Source organism: Thrips palmi, unplaced genomic scaffold, assembly GCF_012932325.1.
Source record: "Thrips palmi isolate BJ-2018 unplaced genomic scaffold, TpBJ-2018v1 HiC_scaffold_3, whole genome shotgun sequence".
In the NCBI taxonomy this organism is placed as follows: domain Eukaryota; kingdom Metazoa; phylum Arthropoda; class Insecta; order Thysanoptera; family Thripidae; genus Thrips; species Thrips palmi.
In genome coordinates this window covers 9,072,795-9,089,342 of record NW_023144630.1, presented here as the reverse complement: position 1 = coordinate 9,089,342, position 16,548 = coordinate 9,072,795, and the positions used below count along the sequence as shown (strand labels likewise).

The 16,548-nt window shown below is 44.5% G+C and overlaps 1 protein-coding gene across 1 annotated transcript; it reads left to right on the top strand.

The window, feature by feature from the left end:
• Positions 1-1,766, top strand: LOC117648133 (deoxynucleoside kinase-like). Its single transcript, XM_034390383.1, has one exon. It carries the CDS (start codon positions 807-809, stop codon positions 1,503-1,505), a length of 699 nt encoding a protein of 232 aa, XP_034246274.1. The 5' UTR covers positions 1-806; the 3' UTR covers positions 1,506-1,766.
• The last annotated feature ends 14,782 nt before the right edge of the window (positions 1,767-16,548 follow it).

The window sequence follows — 16,548 nt, the reverse complement described above, 5'->3', positions numbered from 1 at the left end:
GCCCAAGCACAACACTCGAAGTGGCCCTGTAAAAGAATCTTATTTAGAATCCAAGGAAAATCCTCCATTCAAAGGAGAAAAACTCACTCACCTTAACGGGAAGACGACCCGGAGATCGAACCTTACGGTACTGGCCAACTAAACACTGCCTTCCTGATTGACGGTGCACCCCGGTAAAAAGGACACCCATCAAAGATGAGTGTACCAGAACAAGTGTGAAGGCGAGAGCTTGAGGGGCGGGACTGACGCCCATCCAGGCTCCGCATCGAGTGGGTCGCTACGCATGCGCTCCCCCACTTCAACTGCATCGAGTTCCGCGAAAAGCAAAGCCGTACCGACCAACGCATGATGAGTGGTTCGCACCAGCGAGACTCCAGACTGAATGACCGGAATGGCGCCAATAATTTATGGAAAGCCAGAGCTCGGCGATACGGAATAATAAGGCTCTAAAGATTACGAGGCGAGAAGCCGTACGTTGACACCAACGTCACGTTCCAAATCGAACGGTTATCGCGGATCGTTAAATCAAAGGGCTCGGCGAAAAGGCGGCAAGGCGGTCCAGAAGCTGGAAGCCGACCGAGTGAAATGGTGCCAACCGAGAAAAGCCGAACCAAGCGTGCGACCACACAGGAGCGGACGGCCAGAGTTGACATTTGTGGCACGGTAGGTGCCGGCCAGAACAATAGTCATTCAACCCGAGACCGATAGCGCACCAGGAAACGCGTTCAAGGCACGCACAGAGGCCAGTGGCCTAGGAGCAGAATGGGACGGCTCCAGTAGCCCAGAAGCCTCTCACAAGAACAGACATGGAAATTTTAGTCGCCCTCGGAGGGTTGGCGTTGGCCACCCTGCTAATCATCCGAAACATCTGCCGGCGAAGCAGACGACGGACCAGAGTCAACAAAATCATGGTGTACGTAGAAGGCAACATCGGAGTAGGAAAGACCACTTTATTGCAAAAACTGGCAGAAAAAGGGTACCCAGTGGTTCAAGAACCTGTGAAACTTTGGACCGACTGCAACGGAGTGAACTTCTTGGATCTGTACTCGAAGGACCTACCGAAATGGGCTTTCACTTTCCAAACGTTAGCCTTGTTTTCAATCTGGCACGAGCAAGCTGAGGCCTGTGGCAACCAACCTATAATAATTATGGAAAGATCGGTCCACAGTGTGGTGAAAATGTTTGCCCTCAATCAATTCAAGAATGGATTCCTCAGCCTACCGCAGTACTTATTACTGGAGAAGCTATCCCAGATGCTGTCAGGAAGATTTAAAAGAAGAGAAGTGTTCATCTACCTACACACTACAGCTAAGGAAGCACATCAGAGAATGAAGCTCAGAGCCCGTTCCGAAGAAACCGGATTGTCACTGCAGTATTTTCAACAACTTCAAGAGATTCTTCTTGGCTGGATGACTAAGGAAGAAAAACTGCAATTGGTGGTCAACGCGTCTCAAGGGCCCCAGGAAGTCTTCCGAGTGGTGGAGCGGTTCCTGCAGGCCTTGTGACAGCGGTGTATGTGGACGGAACAACGGCAGAGAGCATCCCCAAACAAAGTTAAGTATTCCAACTCTTTCAAAAGTAATTAAATTACTTAGAAAACGATGGTGTTTGTAGATAGGATTTAGCTAGCTAGTCAGGAAACACCAAGGCAAAACCCCCACTCTGAAGTCAGAGGGGCGAGAAAGAATGTTTTTCTGTGCAGTCCTGTTGTGTATGTTCAGGAATTACTTCGGAGCCGAGAACTTCTAGAACGACAAGAACGACCTACAGAAGACACCTTTTCTTCACTCCAGCCTGTCCGAGGCAGCACGCCAAGCCTCGAGACCTTCGGCTGTTAACTAATCACTTTCTCCCCTAATAGTAGCTATGCTTTTAAAATGTTGAACAGGCGCGTCAGAGGACCTCAGGACAGCTTCCCTAATGCTAGCTCGAGGAAGTGCCATGAGAGTCACTGACAACCTACTCTACGGAAGTTCAACTTGCTTTGCTTTTATTTTTATTTATTTTACCATGAAAGGCGGGTCAGGGAAGGACTGGACACCCTTACCCTGAGAGGCCTGATTGGCATTAGAACAGTGAATCCTTTTAAATAATCTTTAAACTACAAATGTACGGCTGGCAACAAGGGCACGAGCCAAACTTTTAAAGAAGGGAGTGGTGTAACTTTTAAAGAAGGGAGTGGTGTAACTTTTTAAAGAAGGGAGTGATGTTGAGGAACGATTAAAGCAACAGATGGTCAAGTTCTTTCTTTTATTCCCCTTCTCTGCATGGCTATGAGACCACCCTCCCTGGCCAGGGTCGCACTCCAAGCCCCGAACACCCCACTGGCAAGTGCCACTGTTGCCCAGCCCATAAATACAACCGAGCCAGAGCTCCGCCAACAGTCTGCGGTCTGGCCTTGCCCTGTGAGCACCGAACCTCAATAAATACTCTGCCCAAGCCAACGTGTTGTCTTCGCCCTTCACCTGCCAAACCCAACATATGTATATATATATATATATATATATATATATTATATATATATATATATATATATATATAATATATATATATATATATATATATATATATAATAAAAATATATATATATATATACATAATAAAGTGTCAAAGGAATGTTGGGAAAACTGAATATTTTCATTACATCATTGAAATCTAATAAAACATAATTGAAATGGTTGATGTACAATTCATTTCATGAAATCCGTTCTGAGCTGTCTTTCTTAGCAGATTAGTAGTTTTCAGTTAACAGCATAGTGCCTTGAATACTTTGTAGAAAACTGCTCAGCCTACGTTATTGGAGAACTGAAAAAGCATCAATGTATGGTGCCATTGTATGTATCTTGTACACTTTTTTTTACATTTTAATGATTATAGTTTGGTAAAGTAGTTGAATTTTAAGGTAATTTTGAAAAGCGAATGGTAAATTGTCACCATGATATACAAGTAGGGTGGGCTGCAATTTGGATAAGAGTTTTTGTATTAAATTTTTTACCGTGTCTTCATTCGTTTCGAGCTCCCACCACCATTCTTCAAGGTACACTTTGCTTACGCTTGTCTCCCATTGAAGAAGGTAAGGGATGGACTTAATTTGAAGTTCTGCTGTGCTCCAGTCAGGTGAAACCGTTATCCCAAGGTGTCTGTATGTTTCTTTGAGTACTTGATAGTATGGTATGATTCCGGCTTCCTTGCATAAGGCTTTTTTTGATCATCAGGTTTGAGTATTTTCAGGCAGATATCTTGAAGGGACTCAGGGCAGTACATTTTGTTCAAGACCTTGAAAAAAAAGGATGAAAATTGTGACATTTAACTTGTTTTCTTTGGATAATAGAAATAAACATGGTCACATTGAAATGAAGTTCCAAAAGTGGTGAAAGTTCTATGTATGAATATACTATGAAAAAAATAATTATCGACTTTATGATAGGTCTCACCGTGGGTATACAGCAAAAAATTGCCGACGTAATTCTTACTACTTGGATTGTCTTTTTCTTAAACCTTTGTAAAATTCTGTGTGATCTTCTTGTAAGGTCGGCGATTCAAAAATGGTTGCCAAGCAACCCAAAGTATGGACAGTAGTTTCTGACAGATGCTGTTTCTTCCTATAAATTTTTTATTTTACGTTTGTTTATCGGTGACACCTGTTGGCGACGACTGTTAATGACCACTGTCGTTGACGCCTATCGGTGGCGCCTGTCGGTCACGGCGTGAAAAGGGCAGCGTGACTGTGTGACCAATTCGGCAGGCAATGGCTTGTCCGTCCATTGTTGGTTATTTTTTTAACTTGTTGCATGCTGGGGGGGCTAGCCCCCTAGACCCCCCTACATTCTAAGTAGGCTTTACCTACAGATTACACGATCTTGACCCTTGTAACTTTTTGGCTGAGCGATAGCGAAGCCCGTTACTCAGGTGGGGTTGAAAAGTTTTTCCTGTCTGCGTGTGTGCGTGCGTGCGTGTGTGTCCGCACTACTCCTCCTGAACGGCTCGGCCGATCTCGGTGAGATTTTGCACACTTTTTGGGTATGTCTAGAGACCACTAAATTATGCGCGTGCATAATCGCATATTTTGTTTAAGTATGAGAAAAAGACAAAAGAAAGACAGTTTAACATGTTTTAAGTAGGTCTACACCGGAAACAAGACCGCATAATGACGCATAATCTAAGCACAAACGCAACATAACGCATACTTGCATATTATGCGCATAAAGTCACGTATTCCCGCATAAACTACCTATTAGGCCTCCAAAATCCCGTAAAATACGCCGATTTACAGCTTTTGACGCGCCACCGATTTAAAAATACGCGCCCTTTGATTCCTGCGCCTTCTCTATACTCGTCACGTCGCGCAGTCCACCGCCCCGCCTCGCCCCCTCCACCCGTCTCGCGTTCTCGCCCGTTCCAGCATGTTCGACGAGGTTATGGACTTCGAGTAGTGAGTGAGTTTGCCGACAGACGCAAATGTTGTTCATATTGTGGTGGTGTTTTGGGGGCACGTGATAATAACATTAAATACTTTTTCATGAGCTAATTCTACTATTTGTCATTCCGCTCCTATTTTCCTCCTTCGCATATTTTTGCATAAAACCACAATTTTACCCGCATAAACCCCGCATAAAACTACATTTTTAGGCGCATAAAGTCCGCATAAATGGGTTAAAATGTGGCGCATAAAATGATGATTCTAATGCATAATTTAGTGGTCTCTAGGTATGTCCTTGGCTCGGCACACGCGAAATTTCACCATCCTAGCTCTACTAGTTCAGTTTTTATAGCCAAAAAACACATAAAAAACGGCGAAAAATCGAGTTTTCCGTAGGCAGATCTCTTGTGTCTTAAAAAAAGGGGGGCCTGGGGGGCGGAGCCCCCCAGCCCCAACAAGTTAAAAAGTTCCAAGGGTCAAGATCGTGTTATTTGAAGATGAAGCAAGTCTATCTAGAATGAAGGGGGGTCCAGCCCCCCAGAAAGAAACAAGTTAGAAGTAACCGACGACAGACAAGCCATTGCCTGCCGAAGGCAGGCTAGCGCCGCAGGCCAAGGTAGGTACGCCAGGCGCGGATTGTAGGAACAGGCAGCGAGACATCGCGAAGCCTGTTACGACAAGACGCTGTCTGGCGTTATCCTACCTTGTAACTTGTCGAGGCTAGGAGGCTCCGCCCCCAGAACCCCCTTTCTTTAAGACAGGAGTGATCTATCTGCAGAAAACTCGTTTTTTTCACCGTTTTTTATGTGTTTTTCGACCATTAAATCTGAACCAGTTGAGCTAGGATAGTGAAAATTCGCGTGTGCCGAGCCAAGGACATACCAAAAAAGTGTGCTAAATCTCACCGAGATCGGCCGAGCCGTTCAGGAGGAGTAGTGCGGACACACACACAGACAGACGGACAGACAGACAGAAAAAAACTTTTCAACCCCACTGGAGTAACAGGCTTCGCTATCGCTCAGCCAATAACTTGTTTATTTCGGGTCTAATTTTATAACTTGTGTTGACATTTTTTGCTTGTCTCGTCTAATCAAATCTATTTCCGTGATCAATTCAATTTTCATCCCGCTTTTAGTTTCTTAGAGGGTGTTATTTCTTCCCCAGCCGACTGTACTTTTCTTCCCCATTTCATTTTTACACTTATAAAAAATTGTGTTGAAGCCTAAGAGCATCGAACGGCACTGTTTTTCAAAGATGATGGTCTAAGCTATAAGGTGGTACCTTACATTGGACTGTCGGCTGATTCTGCAGGAAGCTGTAAGGGAGGGTGGGGTACAATGGGACACGGGGCACAATGGGACACTGTCAAATTAGCCTCCTTGCGGTGTTCGTAGGATCTGCGGGTTACGCTCGATTATAGGCCAGCAGTTGCCATGTTAGTTTCACAAAGCGGGAACTTTATTCGACTGAGCGTTCTTTCGGCAGGTCGAAGCAAAGTGCGAATGTAAGAAAAACGAGGTAAAACTAGCAAGATCGGAGAATTTTGTTTTTCCTCTAGCATTTAAAGTATTTGTCGCACGTTCGTAGCGAGTTCACCAGTGTGTTCGTTGGTCTTTTGAGGTTCAGTGAGACTTGTCTGGGCGCTCTGGCTTTTGGGGTTGAAGAGCTAGAGCGTGTCCAGTCCAGCGTGTCGTTCGGGGCACAATGGGACACCCTCGTTTTGGGCACAATGGGACGTGTTAATCAAAGGGCTTTCAAGTTTTAGTTGTAGTTTATGTCTAAATGAAGCCAAACCATTCGTTAATTATGTTATTCACAAGAATTTTGGCATCAAACATTTCATTTCCGCTTTTTACTGTATTTAACACTGCATTTTCTTCATTTGTTACTCATCATACTCCGGAATTTTTTTTTAAGGCAACCAGGGACGTAAGTTCTTTTTCAAAATAGTTTGTGACGAAAATAGATCAAAACCTATTGCCCACAATTTTTTGAATGCTCCTTCGCTTTATTTTTAGCTCATAAAAGGGTGTGTCCCAATGTGCCCCAAGGCTGTCCCATTGTGCCCCAGCCCGGGGCACAATGGGACAGGTGACACTTTTCGGCAAAATGTCTCCACAGACCAAAAATGCCGTATAATCAATTTTTTGGTCACATAAAAGTTACAGACAAATAAAGAACATTTTGAGCTATCGGGCGGCATTCTAGCTCCAACGGTCTCGGATCTAGGCCAAAAACAAAAAAAGCGTCCCATTGTACCCCACCTTCCCTTACTTCAAAGTACAAACATTTTAAAAAAAGATTTTCATAGTTATTTTTAATGTGTTTTTCAAACGTGATTCTAAATAATATATGTAGAACTGGGCTAAATTTATTTTTTGTGAGCGGGATGACCAACCTTTCTAAAACCACTCACGTGATGGTTCAGTGTAGTTTAAGTTCGGAGATATAACGGGTGTACTTTTCTTGCCCGACCTTCGAGTGTACTTTTCTTACCCAACCTACCCCTACTTCGATGGTGATTCATACCTGGGGAGCCTCAGACAGAAACTTCCTAGAACTCAAAATAAAAAAAAATTGCCTGTTTGCCGAAATTTTGGTTTACTCTATATTTCAGACGCCCTTCAAAATTATACCTGAGCACCGATCACATCCGCTTCGATTGTTCAAGGACCCTCTACTTGAAGCGAAAGAGGGGCTATACTCAGATTTTCCTCTGCTCCCTCAACTTAAATTAATAAACGCATTTGTTACGAATCGCCCCTGTTACAAATCGCCCCATACTCCCTTACCATCAGGCCTCATTAGCACCGTCAAGTAGCACCTCAACCACCGGATGCAGAGGAAATGTTCCAGAAGTGAAGATGCAACTGCCGTATTTGGAAAATAGATCAAAACCTATTGCCCACAATTTTTTGAATGCTCCTTCGCTTTATTTTTAGCTCATAAAAGGGTGTGTCCCAATGTGCCCCAAGGCTGTCCCATTGTGCCCCAGCCCGGGGCACAATGGGACAGGTGACACTTTTCGGCAAAATGTCTCCACAGACCAAAAATGCCGTATAATCAATTTTTTGGTCACATAAAAGTTACAGACAAATAAAGAACATTTTGAGCTATCGGGCGGCATTCTAGCTCCAACGGTCTCGGATCTAGGCCAAAAACAAAAAAAGCGTCCCATTGTACCCCACCTTCCCTTACTTCAAAGTACAAACATTTTAAAAAAAGATTTTCATAGTTATTTTTAATGTGTTTTTCAAACGTGATTCTAAATAATATATGTAGAACTGGGCTAAATTTATTTTTTGTGAGCGGGATGACCAACCTTTCTAAAACCACTAACGTGATGGTTCAGTGTAGTTTAAGTTCGGAGATATAACGGGTGTACTTTTCTTGCCCGACCTTCGAGTGTACTTTTCTTACCCAACCTACCCCTACTTCGATGGTGATTCATACCTGGGGAGCCTCAGACAGAAACTTCCTAGAACTCAAAATAAAAAAAAATTGCCTGTTTGCCGAAATTTTGGTTTACTCTATATTTCAGACGCCCTTCAAAATTATACCTGAGCACCGATCACATCCGCTTCGATTGTTCAAGGACCCTCTACTTGAAGCGAAAGAGGGGCTATACTCAGATTTTCCTCTGCTCCCTCAACTTAAATTAATAAACGCATTTGTTACGAATCGCCCCTGTTACAAATCGCCCCATACTCCCTTACCATCAGGCCTCATTAGCACCGTCAAGTACACTGAGAATCCAAACGCTATGAGTATAGCGTCAATTGGTGCAATGCAAAAGCATTGCACATGAAGTGCAATGCCTCCCTTCCCATGCATTAGCATAGGGCTTTTTCGGGATGCATTGCAGTAAGGTGAATATGGCTGAGGCATTGCAGTATGGTGCGATATCTCAGCTGCATTGCACCATACGTGCTATACTCATAGCGTTTGGAATCTCAGTGTAGCACCTCAACCACCGGATGCAGAGGAAATGTTCCAGAAGTGAAGATGCAACTGCCGTATTTGGCTGTCGGAGGACATGGTGCCCACAATTTTCATTTGCACCAGGACCAACATGGAACCAAACATCCTTGGCACAGTGGTGAACCACACCAAACCAATCCCAACACCCACCTCAGCCATTATTGGCAGAAAGCTCTGACTTCAGATGGACTGAATGGCGGAGAGGGTCCGACAATCCGTCAACTGAAGCCGGGGTGTGGGGATTTGAACCCCGTCGTGAACTGTTGTTACCCTTCTGAGTCACGCACTCTACCCACTTTTTTTTTTTGAAAACATCAATATATTTCATTAAAACACATCGAAATAAAAAGGGTAAATAAAAGATACAATACTTGAAAAGGCAGAACACGTAACTCGTCTAGTCCTTCTCTGTGGCCCGTTGCTTGTCGCTCGTCACCTCACACCACGAAGGCAGCCAGCCCGCGCTGCAGCGCCGCCGGGCAGGCGGGGCGCGCCAGGGCCTTGGACTTGGCCTTGACGAGGGAGCGCGCGAAGCTGGCGGCGTCCGTCCTCGCCGCGGTGACCACCTGGTGGACGTGGTGACCCGCGACCCACGCCGCCGTCGCGTGCCGGTCGGGGTCGTCCGGCGCGAAGGCGGGCTGCAGCAGCGTCCTGGGCGTGGCCGTGCTGCCCAGAAGCTTGCTCAGAGTGGCCCTGGTCCAGCGCCACGCGTCCCGGATCGCGCTGCACCTGGCCAGGCGGTGCGCGAGCGTGTCCGGCGCGGCGCACCTCGGGCAGGTCGTGGTGTCGGAGCGGGCGATGCGCTGGAGGCGATGCCGTGTCACTAGACCATTGTAATACACCGGACGGAGCGGAGCGCTAGTCCTGAAGAGCCGCTCTGCCCCCACCAACGAGTGGCCGGGTGTCCAGGCCCTGTGCCGGGAAGGGCTTGTCGTGGTAATCGTCCCTGGCGTAGATAGATTGAGGGCAGTAAAGGGCAACTAATCGTTCCGGCCGCATGAGACAGCAACGAATGTTTCCTGGAGTAAACGGCATCTTTTTTAAGACACATTTCTGCGGCTGTCAGAAAGCACCGTCTTCTTCTGCCGCTATTCTTGGCTAGGGGATCTCAGGCACCTGAAAACAGCTTAGAAGTACTTCATGTCAGCTAAAGTTACTCCATGGAGTAACAGGCTTCGCTATCGCTCAACCAATAATGTAATGAGATGAGCCACTATGATATCTACAGTGGCACATTGGGGTTAGGCCTCCTTCACAATCTTCACAATGTCTTTTTGAAGCTACATAACAGAAAAAGTATAAGCTATATACATCCGCAACTTTGACCCGTCCCGTACATTAAGACATTTGCGACTTTCGCACTTGATTAACGCTGACGGGATTGGAACCTGAGTCTGTGGTCCAAAGAGATGTTATTTTCGTCGTCAGCACCTCAAAAACATTAGGAACAATCCAAAACTCGATTGAAAAGAATGTTCAAAATATACCCCACTGGGATTTGAACCCGGGTCCAAACTCTCCGATTCGCTTAAAACTGGCACCGTTGGTTTTGTCTTGTCGCCGAGGGGGCCGCGACTCCCGCAATCATGTGTTCACCGGGTCGCAATCAGGCCGCAATCCTTGCAATCTTCCGAAATCCATCCAATCATCAGAAATCTTTGAAATCCTCTGCAATCTGCCGCAATTCCGCGAAATCCTCTGCAATCTCGCGAAATCCTTCCAAAATCTTCCGCAATCCTGCGCGATCTTAGCGAAAACATTGTAATCTTGCAATAGACCCTTTCAGTCATCGCCTGGAGAAGGACAAAAGTAATCAAAAATACAGGAACCAGTAGCGCGCCACCTAGCGGCCGTTACTGTGCACTGTCAAAAGCTGAACCCTCATTGGTCACAAGCGTAAGTCTGGACGAAGTCCATAGCAGTGGCCGCTAGGTGGCGCGCATCTGGTTCCTAATTTTTGATTACTCATGTTCTTCACTGGGTGACGACTGACAGGGTCTATCGGCCAGTAATTCCTCCTCACTCGCTCCTTTCCTTCGTTATTAGTTGGCCCGTGCTGACCTCACTGAATAGCCGCCCCTGCCCCACTAAAACGGTTTCCGCTTGCAGGCGCGGGGACATCGGACAGGATATTAGGTCACAAAAAAAGGCAATCCATAAATAAGTAAGAAACGGAGCGGTCTCGCAATAACTTTAAGGTTACTGTAAAGTGAAGGCATCATGTTTGTATTTTGGTTTCTAGTTGCTTACGATAAGATGGACTTAAACCCAAAGTTGAGGCACCCAACTCCCATAAGTTCCTGAGTTATTGAAGTTTACGTAACAAATTTGGTCGTTTCTCCCAAATTCTCCTTGCGAAGAATCAAAAGTTGTCGAGACTTCATTACTTCATTTTTGTTTTACAAGTTGTTTATTTATTTGCCTATCGCGAGGCAAAGTCGGATTTCCAGATTTCCAACATATAACAGGAATTTTTCTCCAAAATAAAATAATCCATTTTTTTTTCAATTTTAGTAAAAGAAGGAAAAAAACATTTTTCAAAATAAGATTCCGGCTGCCCTTTGCATATACAGTCAAATCTGACCTTGCTGGTCTGTTTGCACGTCTATTTGGGCTCTAATTTTAAAAATTACACTTCCGTAAACTTTTTGGTTCATCGCAAGGACTCCGCCTCCTTAATTAGGACTTCCGCAACCTCCTTCCTTAGTTCCACGTACTTCTGCTCGATGACCTTGAGAACCTTCGGCTCGCCCGGCATTTTGTCCATTGGATTCAGTTTCTTAACGAAAGTCCGAAAGCCCTCCTTCTCCGGAGTGCGAAGTGGCATGTTGTCTCGGCAGATCATAAATGCCAGGGCTGACGTAACTTCCTCGTCGCGATATCCACCCGCTAAAAACAACTTAGGAGAAGAAAACACGCGGCTCAAAATATGCAGAAGGGGAAAATGCTAAAGCAGGCGGTACGGTGTGGTTACTACTTACCGGCAAAAGCCGTGGCGTTCTGGAAACACTTGTCTATGACTGGAACGAAAACTTCGGCTTCCTGGGCGTGTGAGGCGAGCTCGAGCAAGACCCTAGGGGTTACCCACTCAAATTTTAGCGTACACAGGATTCGTGATTACCAAAATTACCTTGATTACGAGGATTACTAAGATTACCGGGATTACCAGGATTACCTAATGATTACTATGATCACCAAAAGATTACCACGATTACCAAGCGATTACCATGATTACCTAATGATTACCATGATACCTCAGCGAGATAAAGTCTATTAGCATTCTTTGATAATAACCGTGTTCTCACTTTCACTTGAATGCCTCGTCTCCGGAAACAGAGCTCCTGCGAACAATGCATAGTGTATTTGCCGGCCAAAGCTCACCATAGAAACCAGCCAAGGTGATGAGAAGTGACGGTGTTGCGCGATTTCGTCTGCTTGGTTTTCTTGGGGGTTTGGTAAAAGATTCTGGCGTGGTCGGGCGTAAGAGAAGTTTATTTTGCCGCCATTCCCCCCCGACTTCAAAGAGAAAGTTATAACAAGTTCCATTTTTTGGTCTAATATGAAAAACTGCAAACAAAAAAAAATTATTAATAATAAAATTGGTGGAGGGGCAACTTCTTTGAGAGTCCTCTTAAGTAGTATCTTTGTCAGCAATAGTTTTGGATGGGAAAATAATAGTCAATTTAGTTCAAAAAAAATTTTAAAATGTGGCACGAGGACGCACATATCAGATACGCCTTGGGTGGTTCGGGTCACTTCGGGTGTCCGGGGAAGACCCCCCCCAAGCAGGGACTATGTGGGCCCTCCACTCCCACACTGGGCCTTGCGGGCCTAATTGGTGGCCTCCCTTGACATTGCCATTACTATTAAGGGCTAGACCACACATGACGTATGCCATTTCGGGCCCGACATATGCCCGCCTGCACTGCGGGCGTTAGACTCCCCCCCAACAGTTGCGATTACCAAGATTACCACAGGATTACTACGATTACTACAAGATTACCACACGATTACTACAAGATTACCACGATTATCAAGATTACCGAGATTACCACGATTACCCATGATTACCGAGTGGGTGTACACAGGATACCTCAGTGGGTAACCCCTTGGAAAAAAAATTTTTTTGGTACTTTCAACTTTTTGTCAAGTTTCATATCGTTTCATATGTTTTAGAGGCTGCTGATGACGAAAATAGAACCCGTTCGGGCCACCGATCGAAAGTTAAATCCCATTAGTGTAGATTTTGATGACCAAATACTATTTTTTGAGGGGATCACGCCCATCTCTACGGCCTGCCTAGGGAAGCAGCCTGCCGGAGGCAGGTTAGCGCCGCAGGCCAAGGTAGGTGAATACACCGGGGGTGGATGGTCGAAACTGGCGCAGCATCGCGAAGCCTGTTACGACCAGACACGGTCTGGCGTACACCTACCTTGTAATAAAACAAACTATCTTGGAATGGTTAATTAAAACACAAAGTCCGTCTTCTTGGTGGCAAAGGTGAATTCCCGCTTTTATTGCTTTCTAGCCCTTTTTTAACAGAAAATTTTTGGGGTAGAATTTTAGATTGTAGGGCACTGCTTATGACAGTCAGGGTCCATTTATAGTTTTTATACATAGCTATACGGCTTGACAGGTACGCTTTAAATTTCGTTTGTCAAGATAAAAAATTCTTCAATAGCGATCTTCTCTTCAGGAACGATGGCCATTTGTACTTTGTCACTGCTGATGAATGAAGGGCTGCTGCGTTCGTCCCCCCCTAGCCATCACAGCTCCTCGCTGTAACTGGTGAGCAGTGCGATTCAGGCTAGATGCGGGCGCTGCTGTTTTGAAGACGGCAAAGTCATTTCACATCAGCTGCTGACTGCGGCCAGGACAACGACTCCGGGGGAGCCCGACTTTCGACGCTTTGACTCAATGCCCCCCCCTTTTTGACTCACTCGTCACGAAACATTGTGTACCAGACAGCTTCTGGAATTGTTGACCGCGGCGTACACCGCCCGATTAACAGGCGGCTAGGTCCTACTATCGCTAACCAGACCGCACTCAGCGGGCCGAAGGCACGCAGGGGGGGTCTGGGGGGCGAAGCCCCCCAGCGAGCGAAGCGAGTCATACTATATGCCCGTCCCTCCGTCATTTTTTTTACAAAAATAAAGGGGACGGGCCAAAAATCTTTAAAAATTAAGAATTTAGACAATTTGTTTGATTTTGGGTTTCCTAATCGTTTTAGGCAAAGATCCGTCTAGCAAAAACAAGTTGCCCAAGTTGTGATACCGACACAAGCATGAATTGCTGATACATTTATCACTAAACCACTCCCTCAATAATACTCTACAAATCAAAGAGTGTACATAGTATGCTCTAACTGGAGCATGCCTGCAAGCACGCTCTAGCTAGCGCATGCCTGCCAAGCATGCACAAACTAGTGCATACATGTACACGCTTCCTGATGCAGAAAACTCCCTATCCCTTATGCAGTAAATGCATGCTTCAGTTAGCGTGTACATGGCATGTATGCACTAGTTAGTGCATGCTTGGCAGGCATGCGCTAGTTAGAGCGTGCTTGCAGGCATGCTCCAGTTAGCGTACCATGTACACTCTTTGATTTGTAGAGTAAGCAGTTCTCGCTATTCCGAACTCTGCCTTACTAAGCAAAATAGTTACATATCTTTCTCTGGAAATTTTGTATAACGTACATAATTAGACTTCTGCTTTTAATGCACTGTTATGGTGGATCCCCATGAGCGGACCCTTCATCTCAAGATTTGAGGCTGGCACAGCTGGAACTCGATTGGATAGCTTCGCCAAGTAAAGTTTCAGTTAGAGATAGAGGTAAAGATTAAAGGTTCAGCAATAAAGTGTTTGAAGTCAAGAAGAGAGAATCAAATCTATCATACTTAAATATTTTTAATTCTAGTCAGTAAAAATATTAAAGATTACAAAAATTATGCCTGTGTTGGTTGCATGCAACAGCAATATTATTTCAAACTAACCACAGCATTTACATGCCTGGCTTGGTATAACTTTGAACAGGGCAGTTGCATAATAAATGCATTAGAACCTATGTTTTAGAATGGGCTTGGAGAAGGTGTCTGAAGTGTTACAACAAATTACTTTAATTGCTACTGCACCGTGACTTAAAATTTTGAAACAGAAAAAACATTATTCCAAAGCACAAGATTTTAAGAGGAGAAGTGTTTTAGCCTAATTCCACACAAAGAACTAAAAAATAATCTCAAATTGGACAATGCATTTATGGCAGGTAAAATCATGAAAATACAGATGACAGCAAAATAGATTTTGGATAGTACATCATTCAGGCATAGTGGTGAAGTCATGGGAACTTCAAATAATGGTGGACAGTCGGTTCATCATTTTGGCCAATATAAGGAGGAGATTGCAAAGAGAAATGGTTTTCAACGTAAAGTCCTTCAGGAAAAATTAAAATGGAACGTCACATAAGCACCACAGAACACATTCATTTTTACATGAGGAAGGAAAACTGTTGGTCAGAGGTAGGAGAGGCTTAAATTCCAATCCTGACAAAGTCCCAGTCTTGCCATTAACACCCTGTTGATTTTGTAGCTTCACAAGACAGCAAAATCAAAATTTGACAGCTGAGGTTCATCGTTTTTTTTTCTGGAATTGTGAGCTTAGTCTTGTCTCTGTCTTGTAGTTTCTGCTTCAGAATGTGAAATTGTAGTTGCTTGTCTGCCTGCCATCTTGACTGAGAGCACCGTACTTCTCTGTTTTCAACTTCCTGTCAGGTACATTCCATGCATTTCTAATGCTTTCTTCAATGATGGACTCTGATATGCAAATAAAACTCAATACTTTCTGCAAAAAAAGCAGTCAGTTTTAAGTTAAAAGTAAGACATTTGTTTTAAACGCAAAGTTTAATAGGCTCTTACCTTGTACATTCAAGAATTGGGTCTTCTGGATTAAATCATTGGGTGATTTGGGAATCTCACATTCCTTTTGGCAATCGAACTGGTGTTATGGCTTTAGCAGATCCCTCCTCCAACTCTAAATATTACTCAAAAACTTGTTTCAGCTATTCACTTGGACCTCCTTGGTTTCTCTCAGAGTTCACTGAAGGATCTTGGTGCGAGTCAACATAAAATAACACATCTTTATACTAGACAGAGGCGAGAGGAAAAAGAGAGTACAAACTGTGCTTCTGTTTCAACATACCTTATTCTGATTTGGCATTAGTATCCTACATGCAGAAGTAGTACAGAGAAACCACAATTAAAAGTAGCTAGCTCCTCAGGCATTCTTTGGACTGATCTGTGGAAAGCGAACACCAGAGGAAATCTTGACAAAATTTCCACGACACTTCAGTGATTTCATTAATTTTGATGCCATGGAGGAGTGGGTAACAGCACCAAAACTGCAAAACAAACAAAAAATATTGCATCAGTTTTGAAACAAAAGAAAGAGAAAGAAATCAAATCACAATATTCCAGTCCTCAGAAAACAGACAAAAAAAAAACAAAAGGGAAAAACAGAAACATGTGGAATAAAAAAATTTAGAAACATTCAAAGAAGGCTTAACCACACTAAGCTCGAGGAATAATTATTTAATTTAAATAGCAGTCACTAAGTGAGCTTACCTAGAACAGAACTGGTGTAGACATGGTTTGTTGAATCATCTCTTTCAACCAAAGCAATGAAGTAGATGCTGGGTGCAGCCTAGTCAAAAGCCGCTCAGGCTTTGACAGGGACTCACTAAAAAGTTCCCTTCCAAATTTCACTCCCAACAGTGCTAAATTCGCACTTCGCCAGTGCGAACTGCCAAAATCACTCTTGACGGTGCAATCAGCGCTTGTTTGCACTTCTGAGTGCGAAAATGGACCCAAAAGTGCTAAGTCGGGAGTGAGTGCACTTGTAAGTGCAAAAATGTTTCACCCGGGGAAAAATGCGAAGTTTCTCGCCTCTCATTGGTCCCCATTAGTGGGCCATGCGGCGCGTAAGTTTGAATTACGCGCGACAAGGGCACGAAAGTTGTTGGTTTGGCGGGTGGAAACGACCAGTTACCGAAGAACCTAACATCGCGAATATCCCCGCCGCTCAGCTATGATCACATTTCCTGACAAACTATCATTATAAGAAAACGAAAGGGGGTGAGGATAATTCAATTGCTT